Source organism: Plectrocnemia conspersa, unplaced genomic scaffold (assembly GCF_051122295.1).
Source record: "Plectrocnemia conspersa isolate PC_06_02 unplaced genomic scaffold, ASM5112229v1 ptg000009l, whole genome shotgun sequence".
Taxonomy (NCBI): domain Eukaryota; kingdom Metazoa; phylum Arthropoda; class Insecta; order Trichoptera; family Polycentropodidae; genus Plectrocnemia; species Plectrocnemia conspersa.
In genome coordinates, this window is record NW_028277173.1 from 17,588,064 (window position 1) to 17,615,539 (window position 27,476).

Below are 27,476 nucleotides of genomic sequence, written 5' to 3' on the forward strand. Positions count from 1 at the left end.
ATATCTTTTAAAAGTATATATAAGTATAATTATTTTACAGCCACCTGAAGTAGTTCGTCGAGACACGAAATTTGCTCGATCTCTGCACTTAAATACTCGTGTTAAAGTACCGTTGCCACACATGTTGAGTGTTATCATCAAAGATCAAGGCGGAGGATTACAATTGATGAGTCAGGTAATGAGATCCATGAATATTTCTATAAAACCAAAAGTGAATATCTCCATTTTTTTCTTCTTAACACATGGATGCCAGGCACTTCTTAACACATAGACGCCGGGCATAGTTTACTTTTAACATCTATTTGCTTCGGCAATTTCAAGTGACAGTAATATATTTTATATAATCGTTATTACTGATGTAGTGAATTAGATTTTTATAATATATACATAAATAAAAGTTAATACTAGCCTTATTTTGGCTTCAAATTACAAAAATGGAAATCTATCTAGCTTTTTATACATAAAATACAGTTAAATATAGTATTGATATTGCAATTCAGTAAGGAATTTGCTTATTATACTCATTTTCGAAACGTGGTCACAGAATATACAGTTGCGAGTTGTGTATTACTGGCGTCAAGTCTGTGAGAATATGACCTCAACAAAATAGTCGACTAAGATATACGAAGGAATTGATATTTGAATTAAAAAAAAAAAAATAATTAGGTACAATCAGCTGCGGTACCTCGCGACAGTGAGTGACCGACAGCTAGCTAGATACATAGTTTATTTATAATAATTGATTAAAAAAATAATGTCGAAGGAAATGAAGTTGCAAATATGAAAGACCTTTTATTCAATCCCTTTCGTCCTTTTCACAAAGGCCAGAAATAATATTACGCTTTTTACTGCTCAATAAACGGAAATAAATAGTTGTAAAAGTAAATAACGGAAAAATAATACAAAATTGAATATTCTTTAATAAAAATTTTCAAATCTTAATAGTGACATCTCTTACGATTAAAAAAATATCCAAGTGCGCATAATGCCTGTGGCCCGGTATCCATTTGTTAATCAAAATTAGTTTTTAAAAATACAAATAAAGTTTCTATGTACTAATATGACCACAAATTATATGTAAGGGAGCGGATTCATCGACGTTTTTCTGCAACAATCCTTGAAGTCATAGTAGGCTGGGATGCAGTCTCATTTTTAGCTTGTAGTTGATTGAAATATAGATTCCTGGTAGCTGTTTGATATACAGTTTTATTACACAAATATAAATTATACCAATATACAGGCGGCGGTGTTAAATTACGAAGAGTAGATTGATCCTAAAGAGTCTCTCCGGTCCCTAGTTTCCCATGTTCAGCTTGTAGTGCTTGTCGGAATCAAGTTGAATGTTGATGTGAGCAAGTATCTTTTGTATGCTTCCTTGAATAAAGCTTGGACGAATGGGAGAGAAGACTTATTTAGACCAATGGCTTTACTTTTAAACGCCTATAATAAAACTAGAATATATCTTCCGTGTGACCCCTTATTGGCGAAACCATTGTGGTCGCTTACTGAATGTCAGCAATGGTATTTGTACACAAGACAATGAGTATTGTTTGTTTTTGAATAATAAATAAATAAAGGTGCTTAGTGCGGTAAATAAAAAAAAGGAAATTATATAAATAAAGTCATACTAGTCTTAAACAATTGTTATTTTTAAGATTTTTTATGTTTAAGAATACCATTTCAGGGTACAGCTGATATTGTTTTGGATTCTTGCGTTGAATACTGGAATGGTCAAGATTTAAGTGTTTTGTCGCCGTCGGACAGAAAGAAAGTTTTAGATTTTTATCAACGAAGCTCACTAACAGCATATTGTTCAGCATTTTCTTACAGGTAAATCTATTTTTTTTTCTATTTAACAATAAACTTCTATTCAACTTTGCCCATTCATTCTTAGACCACTCACCAGAGGCATTACATCACAACTAGCATCCATGTTTCTCGAACTACCGGTTGACTTTTCTTCTCTGTACTCGGCAAACAACGATTGGGACGGATCACATTCGCCGATTGCAAATTTCTATCATTCCACAGGTCTAATATTATAAAGCGATACATTCATAAAAACTCGCGATAGTTATTCATACACATTTTTTAGATTCACTCTTATTTAGTAACACGAAAGACGAGGACGTCAGCGATATCGACGGATATTTTGATTTACAGTGCAGCCAAGTAAGATTGTGTCAATTTATTTAATTGTGTATTTTACAGAACGAGCTCAAATTGGTTTTTACCTTAGAAGGACGATTTTAATGTATTTTTAATTTATTTTAGGTTTTTATTGGAATGGTGACTATGCAATATCAGGCTCAAAATGACATGGTTGAGTTGATTGAGAGGTTAGACAGTGCTTGCATCAGATTCGTTCACTTCAGCAAAGAAAATGAATTGCGATCTAGAGTTTTCAGTGAGAAAATGGGGCTAGAGAGTGGCTGGAATTGTCATATATCATTATCTAGTGAAAATAACGGGTAATATTCAATCATTCGAATTAAATATTAGGTCTACAAAATAAATAATACCATTCCATAATAATTGAATTTCAGGCCTACATCTCCGACTACCTCACAAAATTTAAACATACAACATTTCAACGAGAAAACTTGGTCCAACAACAAAAACATGAGTCATAGCAAAAGCGATAAGGGTCACAGTCGAAACGAGAGTTGCGATACTGACAATTTCATTATGATGTTAGTAAATATTATGTATATATTCCATCCAATGGCACTGACCTTTTGACATGTCATGGCAAGCAAAAACTTCTCACCTTCAAATATGCCAGTCAAGATCTTTTCCTCAATCTCATTCAAATATATGCAATGCCTACACAACCAACAGCATTACAGTTTTCAAGGATCAACATTTCTAAACGGCATAATATAATTATCAACCTTTGAACATTAATTTGTACTGTGGAAATCTACTTAAATTCGGTTCACTTAAGTACTCAAATAGATAACTAGCAGCGTCTTCTTCGCCCTTGAATGAAATAAATATGCTGCAACTGGCATATTTTGAATCGAAAAATTGATTGGTACAAATATTGCTCGTTTTTGAAACATGCATTCACAAAGTTTTAGTAAGACAAATAAACTTTAAAAAATATTGTATTGATCATGCTTCGTATAGTTCTTTAGAATCGACTAAACCTTTGAGCTATTCGGCTCCTGGTGCTATCAACGTAGAACACACAACGGTAAAGTTTGGCAGCGATACTAAACATATGCGTTTCGACTCCAGAAACGAATCCATATGCGTGTCTCACAATCAGGTTAATCGATTTGAATTAATTCTTAGGATTGATTTGTTTGATTCAAAATAATTATAATTAATTACATCATTAGGATCAAAACACCGAAGGAGACCAATCGCAAGATTCAGTACTATTGCAAGGTTGGGAAGGCGATGATGCTTCACCACCGGATGGCTGTCGATCGTTATCTTGCCTTACAGACTCCACAGACCATTCCGTTCCGGTTAATTTCGATATGCGCAATAGGGTAATTCAGTAATATATATGCTTAAATTATAGACTCCACTCACAAAGCTCATCTCAATTGATATATATTTCAGGCGAAATTACCGAGAGGCATCGAAAATATTAGACCGCACATTGAAAAAGTGGATAACGTCCCTTTGCTAGTGTCACTCTTCACTGATTGCACCGCTAACACTGCCAGGAGGATGATCGGTATCATGCAAGATTATAACGAAGTGGTCTGCGTCATGGGATCGGCTGCCAATAAAGACAACATGGAGATATTCATGCAGGCGGATGCCAGGTCAGTAATAGTAATTCGTCTGTATCTCTTTAAACACAATATAAATGATACACTTTTTATATGCAGTATTGCCGTCGAACCGTTGTATCCAGTTCTGTGCCAAAAAGTTCCACCGTATCAACTGCCGCAAAGGGGAATAGGACCTGTCGACTTAGCCAGAATCCTGAACTCTATACCCTGCTCGATTTCAGTAAGATCTTACAGATTTGTATAATGTAATTATTGAATAGATATGTAGATATAATTTGTTTTAAAACGATTGTGCATGCGAGATAAAAAAAAATGTATACACAGAATCATATGCTATTGCGACTTAGATAATTTAGCATAAAAATTAAAACCTTCGCTATATTATCAATGATAGTCAGCATTATTTTTCATCCATTGCGTTACAACTATATTCTTGCCACAGAGATAAGAGAATTCTATGTGTATGTATAATTACACGCTGATTTCAACTGAATCATTGGGGTTTTATTCAGTAAAACATTACTTTTTAGATATCATTGATTTTATTTAAAGATATTCATTAAATTTATAGATACATATTCTATTAAATCTAAATTTAAATGAACACTATAATTTTCTTTCCGTACAAAGGTTAACTCATAGTTATTTTATTTATTTATTTACTGTATCTGTTTTTACCATTTTGTCAAGTAGTTTATTATTTTGGGATCGTATGTGTAAGTGCTGTGGAAAGAGACACTATTCAGCAGTTTAAATTTAAATTAACATTGATTTAATTAAAAGTGAATATACATATATACAGAGTGACAAAATAATTGGACCAAGCACATTTTTTCATAATTTTGTAGTTTATACAGACTTTTATGAAATTAAAAAAAAATAAAAACACCATTTTTAGATAAACAGTATATTTTTGTACATTATAAGCTTAAAAATTAATACTTGATAGTCCCGCCTCTCTTATTTATTACTTCGAGTACTCTTTTGGGCATACTCTATACCAGCGACTATCGTTCTTTTTATTTTAAAGTTGTTTAGCCACACGTTTTCTATATTATTTTTTAGAGTATCCAAATTTGTATCTGGGCACTTATATACAATTGATTTTAGAACTCCCAGACAATTTTCTATCGACTTTAGATTAGGTATACATATTCAAAATAGTTGTTACATCTACATTTGTAACATGCTTATTTTGCAATGTTATGATAACAATTTTTCAGTCGTGTTGCTCTCTAGTTTCTTTTAATTTTATTTATTCTCATCCCTGATTTATGATAAACATTAAATTTTTGAGCTGTTTTGTAATACGTATGAGTTTTTCACCAAGTAAAGTAGAAATAGCTATTTTCATTTCGGTAGTAATATTTTTTCTTTGAGTAATTTTATAAAAATCGCTATTTAACACAAAAAAAATTAAATTAATATTAAATACAGACAAATAAAAAAAAAGTTACCACTTACGTAGAGGCGATGATATTCCGTAAAAAAATTTGAGAATAAATCGTAATTATTTTTTTCCAAACGTGTTGACAGAACGACAAATTGTTGTTCACTGAGTGCAGTCTCCTTTGCTTAATCTGTAACTGTCTCATCCCTAACTTTTGGCTCTAATTATACGAGTTATTTATTATTTTTTAGTAAAAACCACCTCTACCTACTAGGTTTAATTTTTTAATGTAAAAATGTTGATTACACAAAAGTGTAGAAAATACAAAGTTATGAATAAATGTGCTTAGTCCAATTATTTTGTCATAAGATAAGATAATAATTAATATTAACACAGCCACTGTGTGGCATGGTATTCGAGGGGTGCGGTCACTGGGGACACTTATGGTAGATCCTCTGTAGAAGTGTGTAAGTCGGCCTTCTAATAGGGTCTAGTTTCTGTAGATGCAGCTCTAAAATGTGTAGTCTGAACACTAATGAGGGCTCAAGGCGTGAACCTTTCTGTAATTTGTGTTTTAAGTCCGTCTTTAATGCCCACCGAACGGTGTCAACTTCTGCTGCAACCATGGTCTGAATCCATTATCACTTAGCGGAGGGAAGGGACCTCTAAGAACTTTTTAGATTTGGATGACTCATCGAAATTTCTATCGATGAGTCACCCTTTATCTTTTTTTTCTGGAAGCTGTTTGGCCTTTGGTCGCCATAATTATATATTTTAATATCTTTATACAGAATTCATTTCATAGTGCTTTTTTGTTCTTATTTTTATTTCTAGTTGTGTATTTCTTCGTATTAAGTATTTATTTAAATATTCCAGTAATCTTGAACCAATTTAAATATCAATAACAAGATACTCATATGTACATCTTCCTTTTCACTAAACCATTATAATTCTTCTAGCATTTTGATAGATTCACACATTTTATCTCATCGCTTGTTTTAAAATATTTGTAATCTTCTCTTAAAAAAACAATTTAACAATATTTTAATATGATAGAATAATGGTGTTATATGTGAAATATTTAATTAACGTGTTTCTTAATCTACTCAATAATCCATCTTCACTTAAACAACATCCTCATTCCCTTACTATTAAATAAGATTAATTTAGCTTCGCTTGTATTTAATTTTGATTTATTTTCTTTCAATTAACTATTTATGATATACAATATTCATCACTTCTACTACTGTGATACTCTTAGTACATAATAAATTAATGTATCATTCGCAAATACATTAATTTTACACTTTTTTTAACTACAATATATCAACAGTATTATTCATATGTAATACATACAATAATGGACCCAACTTAGATCCATGTAGTACTCCATAAGATTTTAGGAAGTATTTTATTTATATATTATGTTTTGCCCCTTATTTATTAAATAACCTTTTATTCTATATATAATTCGTCTAACTTTTCAACAGAATCATTTGTATTATTGACTATGCTGTATTTTAAATATTGTATTCATTTAAAGCTGAATTTTGTGATTAAAAATTGCTGATCGTGACTTATTATTTGTACATTATTTAGCTATTGTTAAATTAAATACTTTTAGCAAAAAATTGCAATCAAGTTTAATCATATAAAAATAATACGTATTGCAAATATAAAATCGACTAATAAAAATACATATGTAAGCAAAATAAACTAATTACATCAGTAGATTCTTCACAATTTTTTATTACCTTATGATTTTTAGCTATTTTCATACCAAAATTATATGTAGAGCTCAAAACTTTGAATCAAAACAATATATACTTTGTATCATTATCAATAATATTTTTTAAAAAAAAAAAAAAATTGAGGATATCTTAATTATGAGACCTATAGGAAAAACTAAGACAGATTTTCATAATTTTATATACAAATCAGATTATATTATCTTTGTGGCAAAATAATGTTTTATTTATGAACACTTAACCGATGTGTCAAGTAGTTCCTACCCGTTATGTTCGCTGATGGTAATCAACAGTTTGGGTAAAATCTACTGACAGGTTCTGTAGTATACCCGTAAACACTACTGGGCTGCCATCTATGGAATGAATATTTGTACTATATAAAAATAATATTATAACTACCTTTTCCCTTGCATAGAGATCAAAGCGTATTTAATGTAAACACACAGAGATCGTATTTTTATTTTTACTATGAGTATCATTATGTGATATAATAGTTCTAAGTTAACCCACAAAAGCTCTGTACTTACCCACCGATTACTGAAGTTTAAAATGCTATTAAATTTCTTCGTAAATATTTTTTTTAAATAGAAGTAAAACATATTTCAGATGTAAGTTAAATTATCATATGTTTTAATTTTGATTTCACGCTACCCACATATTGAAAACAAATAAATCAAAAAAATATTACTTTTAAATTTGTATTGCGCGAAATACTGCAGTACTGTCCATTATCATGCAGCAGGCGGTGAAAAAACTATCCCATTGATTAAGTGTTAAAATAAAAAATATAAATGTAATGTTAATAAACGCATTTATTTTAAATTAAATAAATTGCAAAATATAAATATTAATTTTTAGTATCTTTGCTCTTCAATACTTTATAAATTTATTACACAGTTGAACTCATTACATTGATTTGTGTATATATTTTTTTTTGAAATACATATTTAACACCCAATGATATTTATATATATATTGAAATGTACATACACACATATATTTATGATATGCAGTCTTTATTGAATTTATATATCTTATTTGTGTTATTTTGGCTAAACAAGCTAAGTAATAAAATAAAAGGAGCTCACGGTGTGGAGGAGGAGGATTCAAAAAGAAAGGTATCCCAACAAGTTATTGACTTATTTAAATAGAATATGAGTGATGTAGTGTTAACGCCATTCATTTACATATGTCTCGTCGAATCACGATTCCAATTCAGCCGGAAGTTGCGATGTAAGGAGCTTTTTATGATCTAACAATCGTCAAATAACTCCATACAAAACAGCTTTTGAATACGTGCCAATTGCTTAGTTATAATTTTGTTCGTAAAAATTAAAAGTGTACTTGTGTATGTCGTTAGAAAATTAGAACTTTCGTCGACTAACAAAAAAAAATTAATGTTAATCGTTCGTACATAAGCTTTCTGTTGAATCAAAAAATGTGTAATCTTCTCACTTCTCGATTTAAAGTTTGCTAATAACAATCATTATAATTGTGATTCAATTAAATATGTGAGATTAATTAAGTTGTTCTTTTCAAAAATTAGTTAACTCGAGACTCTGATGTGTCGCTGTTTTCACTTGTGACGATGGCCCGGTACTTTATGCTGTGCTTGTGGAGTTCTACTCAGTTTTGGCTAAGCACTGTTTGTACTCTCAGCTTACTTCAGGTAAATGGACTGATCAAAACGTAGAAGGCGCAGTTCAGAAAACTCAAATGAAGATATCATATGTTGTGTTCAATTTTCAGCTTCTGACTGTGATATTCGCTTTGCCGATGATTTTAACGATCGGCAACGTCATGTGGCTCTCCATAGTCGTAATACCATCGATCAGCGTCGCTCTCATGTGTACATCAATCGAACCATCTGTGATGACCAGAGCCACTTACAAACAACACAATTTTTTAAACTTAGAGGTAGGTCTTAATGCGCTTATATAATCATAAACCAAATATTAAATCGTTTTAGGTGATATTTTTTGTTATATGGTGCTACGGCTGCAAGTTCTTGCCTACAATATTTCTGCTGCTCTCTACTTACGGCGGAATGTTGATGAAGTTCTGCGATCAGATATCGTTGGTGCATAACTTCACAGAATGTACAATAATATATCCGACTGTGAAGATGCCCGTGTTCAATGAGACGAATAAAAATATGGAGGAAAAAGCGAGCGAAAGTGATCTCAATTTTTATCCGGAGTGGGGCGGATGGGGAGATTTGTATCAAGAAGGATATATACTATCGCAGCAGATATGTTTTTTCATGCTGTTTTTGTTAATAGGTTTGTATAGTTTTTAATTGTCTTGGAAAGTTCTTGAAATCAGACGTAATATACTAGTGAGGGATTAGTCTCTCGAAACAAAAATGTGAAAGGAACAGATTACCCGTTTCTATTACAGACCGAATTTTGATATGCTCCGTTTCAATTTGACTTTTTCATTATATTTCTAGCACAAAGAACTTTCCTAATAACCCTAACCAGTTTATAAGTACAAGGATTCTTATTGAAACTAAATATTGTTTTACAGTTACTATTTCAGTGTCGTTTGTGCATAGGGAACACTTGTTGTGGCAAAAGAATATATTATCAAATAGAATGTGGGTTAAGACTATACTAGTTTTGTAAGTATTTTTCTTCAATTTGATTGATCCTTAATTCGTTGCCATAATTAATAATACATATTTTTGATTTTAGATTAATTTTACAATTGTTGTATTTATTCGGCATGTTGTACTTTGTAAAAAGCAATATTGATTCTAAAGAAGAGCTGACGTTCTACATATCGCCGGTGTTCATCGTTGTCATTCTCGTATCACCGTTTTTAATCTTGGGAATCAACGAATTTATCAAATGGCAGGAAGTCAAGTGAGTAATTAAAAATCGAATATTTTTTTTAAATAATATATTCACTATTCAATTTATATTAGGTAATGATCTAAAAGTATAGAGATTGATTTTGTTGTGTTTTGATATTTAACAATTTTATAAAACTCTACTTAAAATATACATTTTACAACAGGACGCTTTACACTGCCTTTCTTTATAAGGCAATGTACCTAAAATATATACATATTTTTTTATTAAAAAAATACATTTTTCCCCATAGGGTCAACTTGCGGTATCAGAGAAGAGCGAGGCTCGATTTCGGTACAAAATTAGGAATGAATTCTCCGTTCTGAATTATGTGTCAAACAGGGGAGTTCGGTAACTTAAGTAGATCTAGTCACACAATATACAATTAATTATTTTTTGTGAAGATTTATAAACTTTATATACGTGTAATGTTATTGACTTAATAAAAAAAATACAAACTTATCCACTCGTTTGACTCACAATTAAGGCACGTCTATTCGGTGCATTAAATCTTTCGCTAATACAAATCCGGTTGTACTGACTAATTAGTAATTTGCTTTAAATATTTGTTCAGTTGTATATAAACTAATAACAAAATAAATATTGCACGTGTTACGTTACAAAATTAAAGCATATCGAACTATCCTCGTCTAATCATATAAAATGTATCTATATACATTTGATAAGTCATTCGATTATATCAAAAACTGAAACAAATCGACGATACTGGAAGACAATAGGATCGAGAGATTATGATATTAATTTTGTCAATCCTATGCGTTGTTATCATACATATGATAAATGATAAAATGTGTATATAAATAGAAATTGTAAATTAAATGTTTCGGCATCGAAAAAATTCATAAAAACACGCTGATCCATTGTCTGGATACAAATTTGTATATACATTAACACTTCAATTAGTATATTTTAAACAATATATTCTTCGCTAAAATCAGACTTGAAAAACTGGCCGGTCAAGTACTACTTGTGTATATATCATTAGATATCAAATTCGTTTATGTCAATTATCGAGATATTTATCAATTCTAGCAAATACAAAAACTTCATATATTGAATCATTTTTTCACTCAGACAAATTAATGCGATATCAAATCTATCTACACTCTAATATAATAAATATTTTTTAAATAACCATCTATTTGCTCGATAGATCACAAATTATTCTATAATAATGTGATTTTTCAATCTCGACTCAAGAGCTACAATTTTTACCTAGGCTACAATACTGAGAGCCAAAAATGTCCATATTTTTTAGATTCCTTAAATATATGTAGTAATTGAGGCAAATGTGTAACTACAAGACTAGTCCTCTGGAATCAGACAAATTATATTATTTTTAACTTGTCCCGATAAAAATTATAGCAAATTTAGACAATTAAAAATAATCAAAGGTCAGCATTTAGTTCATGTTTTATGGAGATTGACGTTTACAAAATACTTGAATGTTTCATTCTTAGATAGACATAAGTTAACATTAAGGTTCAAAACTAAAATTGGTATAAAAATCATTTTATAATGTGATATTTATCAACAAACGATTAAAAAAATTCATAGAATTATTATTGTACAATTTTTAGTAAATATATCTGATTTATTCTAGTTAGATATTTTATTTTATAACTTCCTAGAAGCCTAAAATTTGTGACTCGATAGAAAAAAATGATATATATTTTTAACTAATCGTTCAAAACATTTTAGAAATTAAATAATACATTTCTAAAATTAAAAAAAGGTTATAGGTAAGATAAAGTTCAATTTGTATTGATGAAACTATGAAAGTACATACGAGTGTTGACTTGATTTTTCCCATAATTGTATATGATTTATTGTGACTAGTAGCCATTGATTATGATTCCAGACTGGAGGAAATAAAAATACCTCAATTCATCTATACGCTTAATATACATAACCAGCATTCTATTTCTAGTTTAAATTAAAAGTATATTGTAATTATCTTAATTTTAAATATTTTTTATCTTTACAAGACATATCCCTTAATAATTTAAATAGCCGGCTAGACAATTCATGCATTGAAAATTATTATTACTATATCACATTGGATTTTGCGAATTTGACATCGAATGACATAATTTTGTACAGTAATCAGATGGGAGTGTCTGATTCTCAGGTTTCCAACTTTCCTGGCATTAATTGACTTTTAAATTATTGAAATAAACCTCCACGTATGTGAAAAATCCAGTTGAAATGTTAAGGTCTATACAACGCTGAACTGCTAAATTCTATAGCATCATTTGCAGATACAATGGCACAAAGCTTTCCCTACCGAGCTCCTTCCCAACCGATTATTAAATACTGTTAGTAGCGTAGAACATCAAATGATTAACGTAGTTCCATCTAATCGGGCAAGTCTAATATTTCTTGAACGAAAGCGGCCACGTCCGTTTCCTTGTCTTGATGCTTCACGCAAAAGGGATGCGACAATAGACTGTCGTAGTTCGGTCTCGATTTGTTGTCCTTCTGAAGACATATCGTGATTAAGTCTTCGAATTCGGGAGAAAACTGATTCAGAGGCAAGCGTGGCGGATCGTCCTGCACCACTTGCTTCAATTGTTCGAAGGGCGTGCACCACGTCTTGTACGGAAACTTTCCGGTGGCCAGTTCCAACAGCGATATGCCAAGCGACCACACGTCGCTTCTTATGTCATATTGTGACGGATTCCCCGAAGGGTCTATCCTCTCGGGCGCCATGTACGGTTTGCATCCAGCGTCCATAGTCTTAGCCAGAGAATTGACTAAATAACCAGATATGCCGAAATCGCACATCTTGATTTCTCCTTTATGATTGATCAATATGTTCGAAGGTTTCACATCTCGGTGTATGACTTTCAATTGTGAATGGAGATAATGCAGGGCGCTCGTCACCGAAAACACTATTTTGCCGAGAATGTCCTCGTTAATGGTCCTCCCGTTTTTATACACTTTGGTATAAAACTGATCCAAGCTCTTGTCCATTACTTCCATGCATATCCAAACGTCGCCTTCGCGGAACAAAGCGCCGTAAAAGTGGACAGTGTACGGACAGTCGCTGGAACGCATCGATATGTCCAAGTCCATCAATAGCCGCTTTTGCTCTTGGTTGTTGACAGTGGCGGGTATACGCTGAAATGATATGATAATAATAATTTAGAAAAAGCTAATGATAACTGTAATGTTTATTTATTATTTTTACTTTAACAGCCATAATGGTGTCGCTTGGAACATGATGCATTTTCTCTACGATACCATAGGCGCCTCTACCCAAATCGCATATTTTTACTAAATCGTCGGCGGCGACCGTGAAAGTTCTATCATCGATCGTTATGGTCGTTTGTTTGTCTAAGTTGCGCGGCGGAGTTCTGAAATATGTAATCATTGTATAAATAACTTAAAATGGAAATATGTTAATACTATAATAATTATAGCATAAGAAACACTTGATGGTACATATCATCAATTCTGAAAAATCAACAATTTGATAATTTATTCATTTTTTATATTTTTTATTATCACAAACCTTTGAGCTTTGTAATATGGTTATTTTATATAATTTAAGACTGAAAATCACTTTGAACTATAATATTTAAAAAATTTATGGCATAAATAGGTGAAGCATAAGTTGAAGATGAAAATAGACAAAATAATTAACAAAATCATGAAATACAATGCATCAATAAATGACTTAAGATTTTGTTGCTGTCAGAGATGATATGGATCCAAAGGCATGACATAAATGACAACGGTAGTTTTTCAGTTGCGATCCTACAAAAACGTGCAATTTTTTTTTAAAAACAACCTTGTAATTATATATATATATCAACAAAAATCTTAGGATTTTATTTAGGATATAATTCACGGGAAGACTAAGTAAATATATAAGAAAAAATAACGATCATTTCACTAAAAACAAGTAAAAATAAAATATGCCAGTATAAAAACTTAATTTAGCAAAACATTGTTAAATGAAATTTTGAAAAATTAACCTTTTTATTATGGGGAATTTGTTATATTGTAATTACCAATCTGTGAGTTTTGAGCAAATATACTATATTCTGTGAATTAAATTAATATGTGGCTCCCAAATAGGCTTCAATTCAAATATATTCGCCCATTTTAAAACTATTCGTTATTTGAATATTCGACTAATTCACCAAGTTCATATTTGTAATAAAATATATTGGAATTTTCTAGATGAATATTGCATTGTTAACAATGCATCTAGTAAAAAATTTCGCTGATGTACCGCTGTAGTATATAGCTCACTTTTTATTTTGCTATTTTTTTTCCTTTTTAGTTATTAATGATAGACACGGTCAGGCTAAGTCAACAAACAAGCAACGGCATACAAAATAATATAAAAAAAACCACTTAATTGCTGAAATTCCAGAAATTACTCATATTTACTGATATTGATTATATTTTTTTATATCAATACAAATAATTCAATTCTTGCAAATAAAATTCTGCAAGACATGCTATCATCTATAATTATTTTTAAACATTTTACTTTTCTTATTAAAGTGAAAACGCAATCCAATAACATCTGGTGTTTGATTGCATGCTCTCTCTTTCTCGCTTATTCACATATGTGATAAAGCGAGTGAGAAATGCAGCATGAATTATAATTAATGTATCTGTTTTATTTTTAGCAAGTATTATTAACATTATTTTGATTGCATTTAATTATGCCAGCTTTATTAGTTATTTTTAAATTATATCGAATATCGAATAATTACTATTCGATATTCGAATAGTTTAAAATAATGAATTTTTAAAAAGTACTTCCAGTATTTTTGGTTAAATCTTTCGTTGGACATGCTTATAATTAAGTCTATTTGTATTATTTGTAAGTAATTAATCATGTCTTTTCTAAAATGAATAACACTATTTATTGTTTTCACTGCAGTTGAGCAAATTATCTTCAATAAACAGTACCAGTATGTATTTTATAGCCGCTTATTTTTAATGATCAGGCATTTTTCAAAAACTATTATTTAATTTCCAGTATAATAGTTATAATATAATTAAAAAATACACACGTGTCTCAACAAAATAATTATGCTATTATGACATTCAATTAACATTGTACTAGATTCCAAGATTTTTGTTGCTAAGCATTAGTCGTTCATCCCATCCCAGAAATAGTTTGAGCGCTAAAGGTTAATTTATACAAAAATATAAAATAGAATGACTGATAACGAAAACATATTATCAGTCGCGAAATTCGATAGGTAATCTATCATCACATTCAATAATAAAACAATGGAATGTCGCTTTAAAATAATATAATATATTAGTTAAATGTAACAATAATTTGCGGTGCTTGTGGTTTCGCTATTATGTAAAACGTCGACGATAAAATTGTGGCGATGATAATAAGCAACTCACACTGTGACGACTTCGTCCGGAACTTGGATTTTCAAATCGATGCCGATGCGCTTTTTACGTCCGGCCATCGTTAAGAGCTATCGTTCCAAGGCTCGTGGAGAATCATTCAAGTCTCGATCGACGCGATCTACAATCGAATAATAACAATTAGTACGAATATCAACTTTATTTTATGTAATTGAAAAGGTATATTATTTATTGAAATCATTACGACGAAGGGCGACTCGGCGATTCGCCGGTGTTATTGTTTTTGTTTCTGTTTCTGTGCGACCGAGCGTCCGATTGGCGACCGAGCTAACCTCTTCGGGCGGAGGCGGGGGCGGGGACGCGGGGTACCGACTCGCAACCGAGAGTATGGCAACACTGAACCCACTCTGAAACATACTAATTCAATAAATTCTTATCATTTGCTTTAAAACTATATCAATGTAATAACATAATATAATATATAAAAATCTTTGGCAAAAATAATTCAAAACTTTTTAAAGGCAACAGATTTGAATGTCTATAGACATTTTTTTGGAGTGAAAAATAGTCTATAGCAGGGGTGAGCAACCTTTTTAATCAACGGGCCAATTTAAATTTTAATTTTTTTTGCGGGCCGCACATAAAGTAACATTTATTATTAATTTACAAAACTTTATTTATAATAAATATTAATATAAAAAAATATAAAATTAAAAAAAAGTAAAGATTTCATATACAAATTTTAATGCAAAATAAAAACAAACAAGACAAGAACAATAAAATAAATTTACTTGAATTTTTTAATAAGAAATTTGGCACTGTTTTTTCGATACAAGCTGATCAATATCAGCCAGAATTGATGATGTAGCTACACGTATGCAGCTTTCTAATCGTGCATCACTCAGTCTTGATCGGTGGTCATTTTTGATTAATTTCATGGTTGAAAATAATGATTGGCAAACATACCTACTTCCGAACAGAGACATCATTTGCTTTGCATTTTTCGTCAAAAGCGGAAATTTCTCAGGGCTCACATACGATTTATAAAATTTTTCGATGTTTACTGAGAAAAATACACTTTTTAAATCAATATTATTCTGCATGTCAATCACTTCCATTTGAAAGTCTTCGGGAACTGTATCCACATCGATATTAAATGGCGAGGAAAACATTTTCATGAAAACCACTGTCTTTTCAGCTTTGAACATTTGGAATCGTAATTGAAATTCGTTGATTAAGATGTCTATATATTGTGCGTATTTTTGAAAAGTAGTAACGTTTTCTTTTTCTAAGTGTGGAAAGTGAAATACATTATTCTGCAAAAGATGTTGTTTGCACAATTTTAATTTGCGCTCAAAGCCCTGAATTTTATCGTACAAATTGTGAATAAACTGTCCTTTGCCTTGAAGTTCCACATTAAAATCATTGAGATGCTGAATCATGTCGATAAGAAACCCAAAATCGCACATCTATTCTTTATTACCAAAATGAGGAAAGCCATATCCCTTCATATTCAAGAACAATTGTATTTCGCTTTTTAAGTTGTATACTCTTTTTAGCATTGCATCTCTACTTAGCCAACGTACTTCGGTATTAAAAACCACGTCGCCATATTTACTTTCTAAATCTTTCAGGAATTCTTTAAATTCACGGTGATTTAACGCGCGCGACTTTATAGAATTGATCAGTTTAATTATTGGTACTGTGACATTTGGCAAACTCAATCTTTTCGCACACAAATTTTACTGGTGAATTATGCAGTGGTTAACGAATATTTCCCTTCCTGTGACCTTCTTAATGTCTTGAAATAGCCTTTCCGATACTCCTACTTCCATGCTTGACATTGCTCGTGCTCCATCTTATGATATACCAATAATCTTTTCTAATAAAATTGAAAAATTTTCCAACACAGAGTTTAGTTAATCGTACAAGTCTTTGCCGGTTGTAGTCCCTTGCATTGGAATCAGTGAACACAATTTTTCGGTAATATTAAATTTGGTGTCAATACCACTTAAAAATATAGCCAGTTGTGCTGTATCGTTAATATCGCAACTCTCATCAAGTGCCAAAGAACAGTATTCGAATTTTGCAATTCGTTCACGAAGCGTTGTTGCTATGTTCTCGGACAAGTCTTCCATTCTCCTTGCAATGGTGAATCTTGATAAACTAATGTTGGAAATAATATTAATTTTATCAGGAAATGGCCGGAAAAATGTTCAAGGCGGGCCCGCATGTTCGCTACCCCTGCTTTAAAGACTAACTGTTTCGCATAGTGGCAATACTATCAACATCGTTGTGTTGGGTTTTATGTTAAGTTGGATGGTTTCAGAATTTGGATGGAATACGCTGCTGGCAGCCACAACTGTCTCGGATATAAGTAATATTTTTGTAAATTGATTCAAAATTATTTTGTTTTTATATAACTTGCTTATAGTTGCACTGTTGAATAACATTTAATAAAAAATATTTGTATTTTGATTTGTATTTACGTTGTAAGAGCCTATTCATTTTATTACGTTAAAAACTTGGCGGAACTCTAGTAACACTGACGTGACTGCGGCACATTCCATAGTGAACTTTTATGGATAAACAACTGCGGTTTTAAGGTGACCAGACCCTTTTAGCCCTTATTTGTTCTCATTAAGCAAATAATTTTATTATTATTGAGGCCTATTTAGGTTTCATTATGGCCAAAACTTGGCGGCACTCTGGTAACACTGGTGTGACTGATTTTTCTCTCGCCTGGCAGCCCTCGACTCGTTCGTGCCCGGTTCCAAAGTATAAACACTATGTAACTTTTTATATACTTCAATAAACATACTACTGCAGCCGCTCAACCCTTGTCTAATTGCCACCCGTCACCATCCCGTCTTCAAATTATGTTTAAATACGTTGATTTTACGTTTTAACTAACTAATATTATTTCTTAGCATCATTATAATAAAGGTATATTTTTACCTATAAATTCCCAAAGTTTTAAAATTGACAATTACTTACTACAAATAGAACAACTCCCTACTAACACATAAATAATACATGCACAACATAAGTAGTATTATAACCAAAGCATGTCATTATCTGTCAAAACATGAAATACTGTTGTTAAATGAGATAATAATGGTGGACATCAGCAAATACCTTGAATATCAGTTGAAGATGAAAATAACTAGCCAAAATAAAAAAGAGGCCAAGAAGGCAGATGAAACGCCTTCCCAACAGCGGCAAACGCACTCGCATAGTACGTACCGCGAATCTGACGAAGATTCCGACGAATACACGCCGAATATTCAAAAACTCAACAGCAAGCAATCGCTCAGGATAGGCAAAAGCAAAGATGACGGAAGTATTGCGTTCTACAACGCCAGAATCAAAGAATGGAAGTCGAAGTTCAAAGATAAAATCGATCCGGAATGCGGCACTTCATCGCAGAGCATGGACGTTTTAGGATTATTAAGAAAGCAGGAATCATTCCAAGAATTGAGGGATGGATTTAAAATACCTAATTTCGTATGGAACAATTTGTATAAGTATCAAAAAACTGGCGTTAAATGGTTGTGGGAATTGCATCAGATCGAATCTGGCGGTCTTTTGGGCGACGAAATGGGTTTAGGTAAAACCGTTCAGATAATAGCTTTTCTAGCAGGAATCAGTTTTACCGGTTTAGGCTTCTGGGGCGGTTTAGGACCGACTCTCGTTGTAGCTCCAGCTACAGTCGTGCATCAATGGGTGCGTCATTTTCACGAATGGTGGCCCCCCGTGCGTGTTGCTGTTTTGCATCAATCTGGATCTTACACGGGATCGGCTGATAAGCTTATCAAAGATATAAATAATTCGCATGGTGTTTTGATTACGACTTACGCCGGATTAGTTAAGCATAGGTTGTCTTTAGAATTAAGAAAATGGCACTATATGATTTTAGACGAAGGGCATAAGATTAGGAACGCTGATACTCAAGTGAGTAAAGCCGTTAAGAAGATGAACACTCCTCATAGGATTGTTATAACGGGTTCGCCGTTACAAAATAGCTTGCAAGAGCTCTGGTCTTTGTTCGATTTTATGTCTCCCGGTTTGTTAGGATCTTTGCCGGCTTTTATGGAGCATTTTGCTATTCCGATCACTCAGGGAGGATACACGAATGCGACAAAAGTTCAAGAAGCTCTAGCCTTGTCGTTAGCTATCGCCTTAAAAGATACCATCACTCCGTATATGTTGAGACGGACTAAAGCGGAAGTACAAGATCATCTCAAACTGCCCGATAAAAGCGAACAAATTTTATTTTGCAGTCTAGCTAGTGAGCAAAAAGAGTTGTATAAGAGTTATTTGATGAGCGAAAATGTGAGAGGTATATTAGATAAGGAATCTCGTTTCGGCGTTCCTATGAGAGCTAGAATACTTGTAGCTATATCAGTATTAAGAAAAATATGCAATCATCCCGATCTGTATTTATATTCATTCGAAGAAGACTTTCCCGAAGATGGAAACGATCCGATATATTTAAATTTTGGTTTTTGGCGTCGAGCCGGAAAGATGATAGTAATTAACTCGCTCTTGAAGATATGGAAGAAACAAGGGCATAGAGTTTTGATCTTCACGCAGTCGAGATCCATGCTTGGTGTTTTAGAACAATTTTTACAACAATGCGAATATAAATATTTAAAAATGGACGGCACGACAACTGTCGGATCGCGTCAACCCTTGATCAACACTTTCAACAGTGACGATAGTTATTTAGTATTCCTTGCGACTACGAGGGTTGGCGGTTTAGGTGTTAATTTAACTGGCGCCGATAGAGTGATTATATACGATCCAGATTGGAACCCGGCTACGGACAGTCAAGCGAAAGAACGAGCGTGGAGAATAGGACAGAGTCGCAACGTTACCGTTTATAGACTATTATCGGCTGGAACGATAGAAGAGAAGATCTATCAACGTCAAGTTTTCAAACAACTATTGAGTAATAAAGTGTTATTAAATCCTAATCAGAAGAACTATTTAAAGACTAGCACGCTTCAAGGACTATTTTCACTCGAAGAACCAGATAAAGAAGGCGTAACCGAGACGACTAACATATTCAAGCATACAGTGGTAGAACCCAATGAAAAAAATGATAAAAACGATTCAGTCATGTTAAGCGGAGGTGTATCATTTTCTAATGATAAAATGGCTGCGATGAGACGCTTAGCTCAGAAGATAAGCAAAACAATTTCTAAAGAATCGGCCGCTTCAGACGCTAAAGTTGAAGAAGAAGATCCTAGAGAACGATATAAAAGAAAACAAATTCCGCCTCCCCCTGAACCCGAGCCGATTCCGGTGAATTTGATAGACGATCAAGAGACTCAGGCTGATTTTTCGACCATTTTATCCGAAATTGATATTGTTAGTATGTGTTCTAAACCAACGCGAGTGAAAGCTATCGAGTCATTTGAAAATATTGGCTTAGAAATTGAGATTAATGATCGAGAAGAAGGCGAACTAGACGATGAAGAAGAAGGAGAGATTAAAGAAGAATGTATTCAAAGTGACGATATAATCAAAGTGGACGCTGAATGTGGAAGCTCATCAGATCATATAGGGAAACGTAAAAATAAAAAGAGGAAGCATAAAGATAAATTTTCCGGTAATTTGCCTGGAGAAGGGGATGAAAAGATTGAATTTTTAAAGAAAGTTAAAAAATTTAAAGATAAACATAACGAGGATAAGAGCAGTTCGGATTTGAGTAACGAACACGACAATTATGTTTTAGGAAAGCTGTTCGCTAAATCTGGCGTTCAAAGTGCTTTACAACACGATAAGGTGATCGGTTTGGTTGAAAGAGAAGAAAAACATAGATTGCGAACGGAAGCACAGGAAAAAGCGTTGCGGGCTTTAAAGGCATTGAAAAAATCTAGAATAAGAAACTGGAGATATTAGAGTGAGTACAGTTTGAGAAGATAATTATCTGTGAATTGTGCAGTTAACATACAGATCAAACTGTATTCAATTTCTATTATAAATTCATTTCTCATTGTTCAAAATTAGTATCTTTTAGTCAATGCCTCATTTTAACAAAACTTACAACTGTCGTTATCTGTATATATTGAAATAAATACGTCAATAATACTTTGAAGTGTGCATTTTATTAACATTAATTTTAAACAGTGAGCTAACAATGTGTCAAACTGTTAAATAAATAAAACAGAAAAAAAAATGATATAACAATTTCATACACATAAATTTTTGCTTTATTTATTTTGTTTCATATAACTAATTCTTTTTTGTTACAAGTACAGTAATGTAATTTTTATACGTGTATTTATTTAATAAAAAATCTAAAATTACACAAGTTATTTATTTAGTTTATATTCTATTAATATTCATAAACATTAAACAAATTATTAATAAATGAGAATACTTTTGTCAATCACAATAAAATAATCAAAATAGACTATTGCTTAGTAACAATATTTGTCGCCATTATAATAATAAGAAGTATATTGTCCTATCTACAATATGGTGACCATTATTTCCAAACTTAAAATCTGGACTTTTTCTAAAAAATACAGTGGTACCTCGGTATACATCCACTTTGGAATAAGTCCAACATGGTAGACGTCCTGTTTGGACGAGAAACATTTTGCTTGGTATAAGACCTTCGTTTGGAATACGACCCGCATGCGTGCTAGAACTTGTGTGAGCCAAAAAGACACATTGCGCATGCGCAACTTGTAGGTATTAGTTACAACACCATGCAAAAAATACGTTTGGTATACGTCCTATTTGGTATAAGTCCAAGGATCTGGAACGGATTAAAGACGTATACCGAGATACCACTGTACTTCAATTATTAAAAACGTTATCGGGCATTGGAAAATAATAGACACACATATATGAAAATAAAAAATCAATTTAAAAGTAAATTTATTTTGATGCTTGTTTCGAAAATATTATATGTTCACCATCTTTGGTGTATAAAATAGTTTTTGGTTATATAATTATGTATGTTAATAACGGTAGAAATTTGATTTCCTGTTCCTTATCTAGACTAAATTATCACTTTCTGTGAAATCTGTTAGTATCTACATCAGAAGTAAAATAACAAAAATTATAATTTGGCAAAAAAATTACTGAGCTTTTCATACTAGAAATTTTTCTATCAAAACTTGACTTTTTCTGCTTAAAAAAATTATAATTACAAGCTAGATAAATATGTACAATGTAACATAGTGTATGTTAATCAAACGTAAATTAAAATGGTGTCAATGGTAAGTTAAGTGAAAATCAATGAATTGAGTCAAAAAGCAGTATCTAAATAAGAACTTATTGGAAATAAAATAAACTATCCAACTGTAATCAATGCGTTATTATGGTATCCCTAAAAAAACTGCGTAAATATACAAATAATGACATCTATTCGTATGTATTTTATATAAAATAAAAAAATAAATTTTTTAATTTTCAGTACTGTGAGTAATTATTTACTCGCATCAGTATACAAAGGCATATTAATGCTTGCAGTCTTTAATTTAATTTAACATATTTACTCTTTGAAACATTTGGTCGCTTGAAGTCTTTTTATTTTAATTTCAATGTGATCTTGTTTCTGAAAAAATTGTTCCCATATTTTATACACTGAAGGAGTACAGTATATGAAAGATTTACAATTCTAATCAAAGAAATCGCATTCAGATTCATCCTAGTAAGTCGTGAGTAGAGTCTCCAATTACTCGAACCATCAACTACTCGAGTATCGAATATTAAAATTTTAAAATACTCGAGTGCTCGAGTACTTTCGAGTATTTACCAAATGTACCAATATAGCTATTATTCAAATTCGTGCACATATAAATAAATAAATAAAATACTTGGTATGTTAATTTTTACAATTATTTTAACTTCACGAACATACTTTTTAAAAACAATAATGCAAAAAGTGTCTCGAATTTAATATTACTGCTAACATTTGGTTTTATTATTCCCGTTATGGAAAAACCCTTTCCGTCGCTGTTGATGTTGGTCTTGTTGTCATTAACGCGTTGGATAAGGCTTCTAATTTATATCTGTTCGCTTTTTATAGATATAAAATTTTTTGAACTCTCTTTTTATGTTCTCTTCTTTCATTTCCTTCTCTGCTTTTCTCTTATTTCCTTTGACTATTGACAAAATAGCATTTTGTAATTCTTCTTGAATAGATTTTTTTTCTTAACAATATACAATATTCTACTCCTTGTGATTAATGCGAAGAATTTAAATCTATATCCTTCAAAGATGTATTTGGGTGAATCCCTTTCACTCTAGAGCTAAACGGTTCGCAAAGAACTGACTTTACTTTAAATGCCTTTAAAACACACAATTGTTTTGATTTATATTTTAAGCTGAGGGATCAGTATAAACAATTTACAACGCTTTACGCTACAACTGTATAGTCATAAAACCTAAAAATTTTTTTTGTTGATATTTCATATTGTTCTTTGCCATAAATTAGATAAGTCGGGACTGTCGAACAGAAAACACAAAAGAAATTTCTCCGTCGTACCCACTAACATAGCCGACGACCGGAACTATGCAACTATGGAACTATGAAAAAATTATACCTGATAGTAACCGCTCTAACTCGGGACTTCGGGCATAAACGCCAAATAAAAGCAAGACGTTAACCTTTACCGGACCGAGTTAAAGTTATTTTTGTTTCTGAAATATTTCAAAATTTTTTAATTTCGAGTATTAATCGAGTAATTTTCAAAATACTCGATTATCAAGTACTTGAAAAATAGACAAAAATACTCGAGTATCGATTACTCGAATTGGAGACTAGTCGTGAGATGTAACAAGTACAGTTTTTTAAGAATTCAGAGTAAAAACGATTTTTTATTTACAGTGACTTTAAAATAAAATTGACTGACAGAAAAGCAAACATAATTTTAGTGGTATAATTATTGTTAGTGTGTAAATTTCTCTCATTTTTGCTTTTGCAAATAGCTTGTGCCATTTGCAAAATTGAATGAAACAAAAAATACTTCTTCATTGTTTAATTTATAGGTCTGTTACATGTCTGTGAGGCAATAACGGCACTATTTCACATTGGTTTGTTTTGCGCGGCTTTGTTACGGTACCCATTATTATAAATACATACAAACCAGGTTATTCTATCTTTTTATTATAAAGCTTATTATTATTGTTGTTATAGGTAATTTGTATAAATATATTTATTAAAAAAAAACGAAATTCAGAAATTAAATATATGTATATTATTAATTAAATTTAAATTACAATGATTTTATTACTGGTACACATTATACGCATGATTAATAAATGAAATTCATTTCATTGAAAGCAATAACATAAACATAATTGTATTATAATTATAAGACATTATAATCTACGACTTTTCTTCGATTTAGGCTTTGTCAAACGATCCATGATATAAAATTGCATTTTTTCATTATCACCATCGCTTTCAGACTCTACTCTCGCTTTATCATCACGTTTCGATACACCATGATATACTGCCAATTTACTCCTAGGTATAACGTCTACTTGAGGATTCAAAGGTTTTACTTTTGAAAATTTTTTGAAGTTTATTCCATTGCTCATATCTAACAGAGTATTAAGTTGTTCCTTCCTCTTAATAAGATTTTTGTTCACAATGACGACAGCCGGTTGCAAATACAACTCTTTCAACCTTGCCTCCAAGACGCATTCTTCTACATCTGATGTTTTATCATTGCATTCTGGATTTTCTTTCTTCACAATAACATTCGGAGGCGGTTCTTTGCATGACATCCATTTCGAATTCTCGAACGAAGACCTGTGAGCACCGAACATCCTTTCCATTGTGATCTCCATTGAAGATTTCGTCGTATCGGCGCTTTTTGTGTTATCATGACAAAATCTTTTCGCTGTTTTATTTTGATCGCCGGTTAAGAATCTCTTTTGTAGAGTTTTCCCATCTTGATCCGGAATAAATTTAAACAATTCGTCATCATCAATATGAGTCAGTTGCTGAACTTTTTTCTTCTTATTGATCTTAGTTTTTATGTTCAGAGTAGTACTAGCAGTCGGACGGTCAATTTTTTCGGGTTCATTTATGAAATTGAACATATCGTCATCTGCGTTATCATTATTTTTTTTTTTTATAGTAACATTTGTAACATCTAAAGCAATTTTCTTAATCTGTGGCTCATCGGAGTCTACCGATGTCCTTCTAACTTTACGACAATTGGTACTCGTCGATTCTGGACTTGTTAAGCTCTCTAGTGTAGAATTAACTGTAGTGTCATCTACTCGCATATTATTAGAGCTCTTACACGTGGATAAAGTCTGATATTGTGATTCAGGCGCCAATATATTTTTATTTGCATTATCGTCTTTATTATCGGGACTTTTGATTATTTCAGCCGCAAAACTAAACGATGGATTACAATACTTATCCAGCGATACATACAATATGGCTAAGCCTATCTCAGCTTCTGGTATAACTCTCAAGTTTTTACTCTTCATGCATTCAACGATTTCGCTCAATATTTGAGATCTAGCTTGCGAATCTTGAGACACTTCATCCCTCATGAACTGTATTACGATATAATTTGAGGAACATAATTGCGTTTTCGTAATTTTACATTCACTCAAATGTAAAACATTTCCCGATGCCAATTCAACGATATTTTTGTATTTAGACATCTGAGATTTAGAAAAAAATACTAATTGCTTATCTTTGAAAAGCGTTTGACGTTCTTTATTGATATCAAAACTAACGTTTTGATTCAAGGTCGATTCGTTAACAGAAGGTAAGTATCGAGATTCATCCGGTAAAAGCAAATTGTTTTCGTAACTGTTCAAGCACGAGTCCCAAAAGGCAGGCGTTACGATTAGTTTGAGATTAACCAAAGCTGATACTACTTTCAAAGTAAGCGTGATTGTAGGCATTGTCAAATGAGTTGTATTCGGAGACCAATTCTCTGAATATTTCACACCGATCTTCTCAAACACTTGCAGCAGACTCGAAGGTGGTTTCATCGTTGAGAAACAAGTAACCATGTTCACATTATAAACAAACCATTTGTTGTCTATTAATCCAAAGTGTACCAGATCTAAATGTTTAAGGGTTACTTCTATATTTGGTTCTAATTTGCGTTGCTTCTCATTGTCTCGCTCCATATAAGTGCCGTATTTTGACTCGTTGTCTTCCAGAAGAAGAGATGAATTACTGAGGCGTAACTTTGCATGGTTCCTACTCACTGAACGATCGTTTGGTAAAGTTAATGATGCTCCGCCTCTTCCAACTGTCCATTCGTTTTCTTCGCCCTTAATGAACCAAATTCTATCATCTTGTTTTGCTTTTAGGTACCACATTTTATATATAGACTCTACTCTATGATTTCATACGATATACATAGTTTACAGTGAGGTAAATCTGTTTTATTATTTTGTGTACTACGACCGCGCATATGACCATGCACTAACTGACATTTGATTATGGCAACACTAGATATTATTATATGTCAAAATATTTTTTGTAATAGTGACTAAAACAGAATATATATATATATATATATATATATATATATATATATATATATATATGGATTTTTAGATTTTTGCGAGTATAATTATTTTTTAAATCTCGGGATTCATATATATATATATATATATATATATATATATATATATATATATATATATTATACGCGATTTTTCACGCCTGAAATAATCTAAGGAGTGTACAAAAAAAATAATCTCCTTGGTAAAACTCACAATGAGAAATGTCAAATGTCAAGTGAGAGTACAAAATGATCTATTAAAACCTTTACGATCACTCAACGCCCTAATGTGTACTCTTTAGATTATTTCAGATGTAAAAAATCGCGACGAAAAAACTACAAATTCTTAAATACTTACAATCGCAAAACAGTATCGTGTCAAATATAATATTAATTTGAATTAAATTTTTGCTTTCATGTAATAAATTATTAAAATATCAATTAGGGGGGGGGGGCAAATTTAGTTTTTGCCTGGAGCGGCAAATAACCTAGGGCTGGCCCTGACTGCAACATTTTTTTAAATTATTCTTCTGCTGTATCCTGGCAGGCGTAAGACTAATGCGTTATAACGGGGTATATCAATACTAACTGAGTAAGTCATGTAGGCATAATGAATACCTACCAGTAGTATTAAAACCACCAGACTTTCAGTCTGGAAATTGGTGACTTCTATGTATATAATTAATTAATGTGTATTATAATTTATAATCAACAGATATCATTTTGCAGCTGGGCCGGTTATTAATAATATCATATTTTTATAAATAAAAATTCGGGTCTCTGAGTTACCAGTCAAGACCATATGGACTACGCTATTCTGACTGACGTTATGTTTT

General features: G+C 31.8%; 4 protein-coding genes across 14 annotated transcripts in view; 2 read left to right on the forward strand and 2 right to left on the reverse strand.

Moving 5' to 3' along the window:
* The window catches only part of l(2)k05819 (transmembrane protein 94-like protein l(2)k05819), a 605,947-nt gene that overhangs the window by 5,097 nt on the left and 573,374 nt on the right, over window positions 1–27,476 (forward strand). For 5 of the 11 annotated variants that reach the window (XM_088193765.1, XM_088193770.1, XM_088193771.1 and 2 more), the window contains 17 exons: window positions 41–175; window positions 1,685–1,830; window positions 1,895–2,031; window positions 2,096–2,172; window positions 2,275–2,471; window positions 2,547–2,693; window positions 3,133–3,274; window positions 3,348–3,503; window positions 3,577–3,785; window positions 3,852–3,975; window positions 7,955–8,011; window positions 8,440–8,562; window positions 8,643–8,810; window positions 8,863–9,175; window positions 9,423–9,516; window positions 9,590–9,760; window positions 10,002–10,210. In XM_088193765.1, coding sequence (XP_088049891.1) covers window positions 41–175; window positions 1,685–1,830; window positions 1,895–2,031; window positions 2,096–2,172; window positions 2,275–2,471; window positions 2,547–2,693; window positions 3,133–3,274; window positions 3,348–3,503; window positions 3,577–3,785; window positions 3,852–3,975; window positions 7,955–8,011; window positions 8,440–8,562; window positions 8,643–8,810; window positions 8,863–9,175; window positions 9,423–9,516; window positions 9,590–9,760; window positions 10,002–10,074 — 2,469 coding nt within the window. In that variant the 3' untranslated portion in view covers window positions 10,075–10,210. Of the gene's footprint in view, window positions 1–40; window positions 176–1,684; window positions 1,831–1,894; window positions 2,032–2,095; window positions 2,173–2,274; window positions 2,472–2,546; window positions 2,694–3,132; window positions 3,275–3,347; window positions 3,504–3,576; window positions 3,786–3,851; window positions 3,976–7,954; window positions 8,012–8,439; window positions 8,563–8,642; window positions 8,811–8,862; window positions 9,176–9,422; window positions 9,517–9,589; window positions 9,837–10,001; window positions 10,211–27,476 lie in introns of those variants that run through there. The other 6 variants (XM_088193767.1, XM_088193773.1, XM_088193774.1 and 3 more) reach the window with 2 other exon arrangements.
* On the reverse strand, window positions 11,363–15,522 carry lic (dual specificity mitogen-activated protein kinase kinase lic). Its single transcript, XM_088193779.1, has 4 exons — window positions 15,369–15,522; window positions 15,158–15,284; window positions 12,963–13,128; window positions 11,363–12,892 (listed from the first exon to the last, which is right to left on the reverse strand). Exons 2-4 carry the CDS (start codon window positions 15,223–15,225, stop codon window positions 12,128–12,130), a joined length of 999 nt encoding a protein of 332 aa, XP_088049905.1. The 5' UTR covers window positions 15,226–15,284; window positions 15,369–15,522; the 3' UTR covers window positions 11,363–12,127.
* On the forward strand, window positions 18,182–21,450 carry LOC148232107 (DNA excision repair protein ERCC-6-like). The gene has a single exon (XM_088191983.1). It carries the CDS (start codon window positions 18,242–18,244, stop codon window positions 21,032–21,034), a length of 2,793 nt encoding a protein of 930 aa, XP_088048109.1. The 5' UTR covers window positions 18,182–18,241; the 3' UTR covers window positions 21,035–21,450.
* nbs (nibrin) lies at window positions 24,330–26,580 on the reverse strand. Its single transcript, XM_088192787.1, has one exon. It carries the CDS (start codon window positions 26,450–26,452, stop codon window positions 24,473–24,475), a length of 1,980 nt encoding a protein of 659 aa, XP_088048913.1. The 5' UTR covers window positions 26,453–26,580; the 3' UTR covers window positions 24,330–24,472.

Coding starts and splice junctions, on each gene's coding strand:
- LOC148232107 (XM_088191983.1), top strand. CDS start 18,242: ATGGTGGACATCAGCAAATACCTTGAATATCAGTTGAAGATGAAAATA.
- lic (XM_088193779.1), bottom strand. CDS start 15,225: ATGGCCGGACGTAAAAAGCGCATCGGCATCGATTTGAAAATCCAAGTT. Junction 13,129..15,157: donor CCGGACGAAGTCGTCACAGT/GTGAGTTGCTTA, acceptor TACATATTTCAG/AACTCCGCCGCGCAACTTAG. Junction 12,893..12,962: donor ACACCATTATGGCTGTTAAA/GTAAAAATAATA, acceptor ATATCATTTCAG/CGTATACCCGCCACTGTCAA.
- nbs (XM_088192787.1), bottom strand. CDS start 26,452: ATGTGGTACCTAAAAGCAAAACAAGATGATAGAATTTGGTTCATTAAG.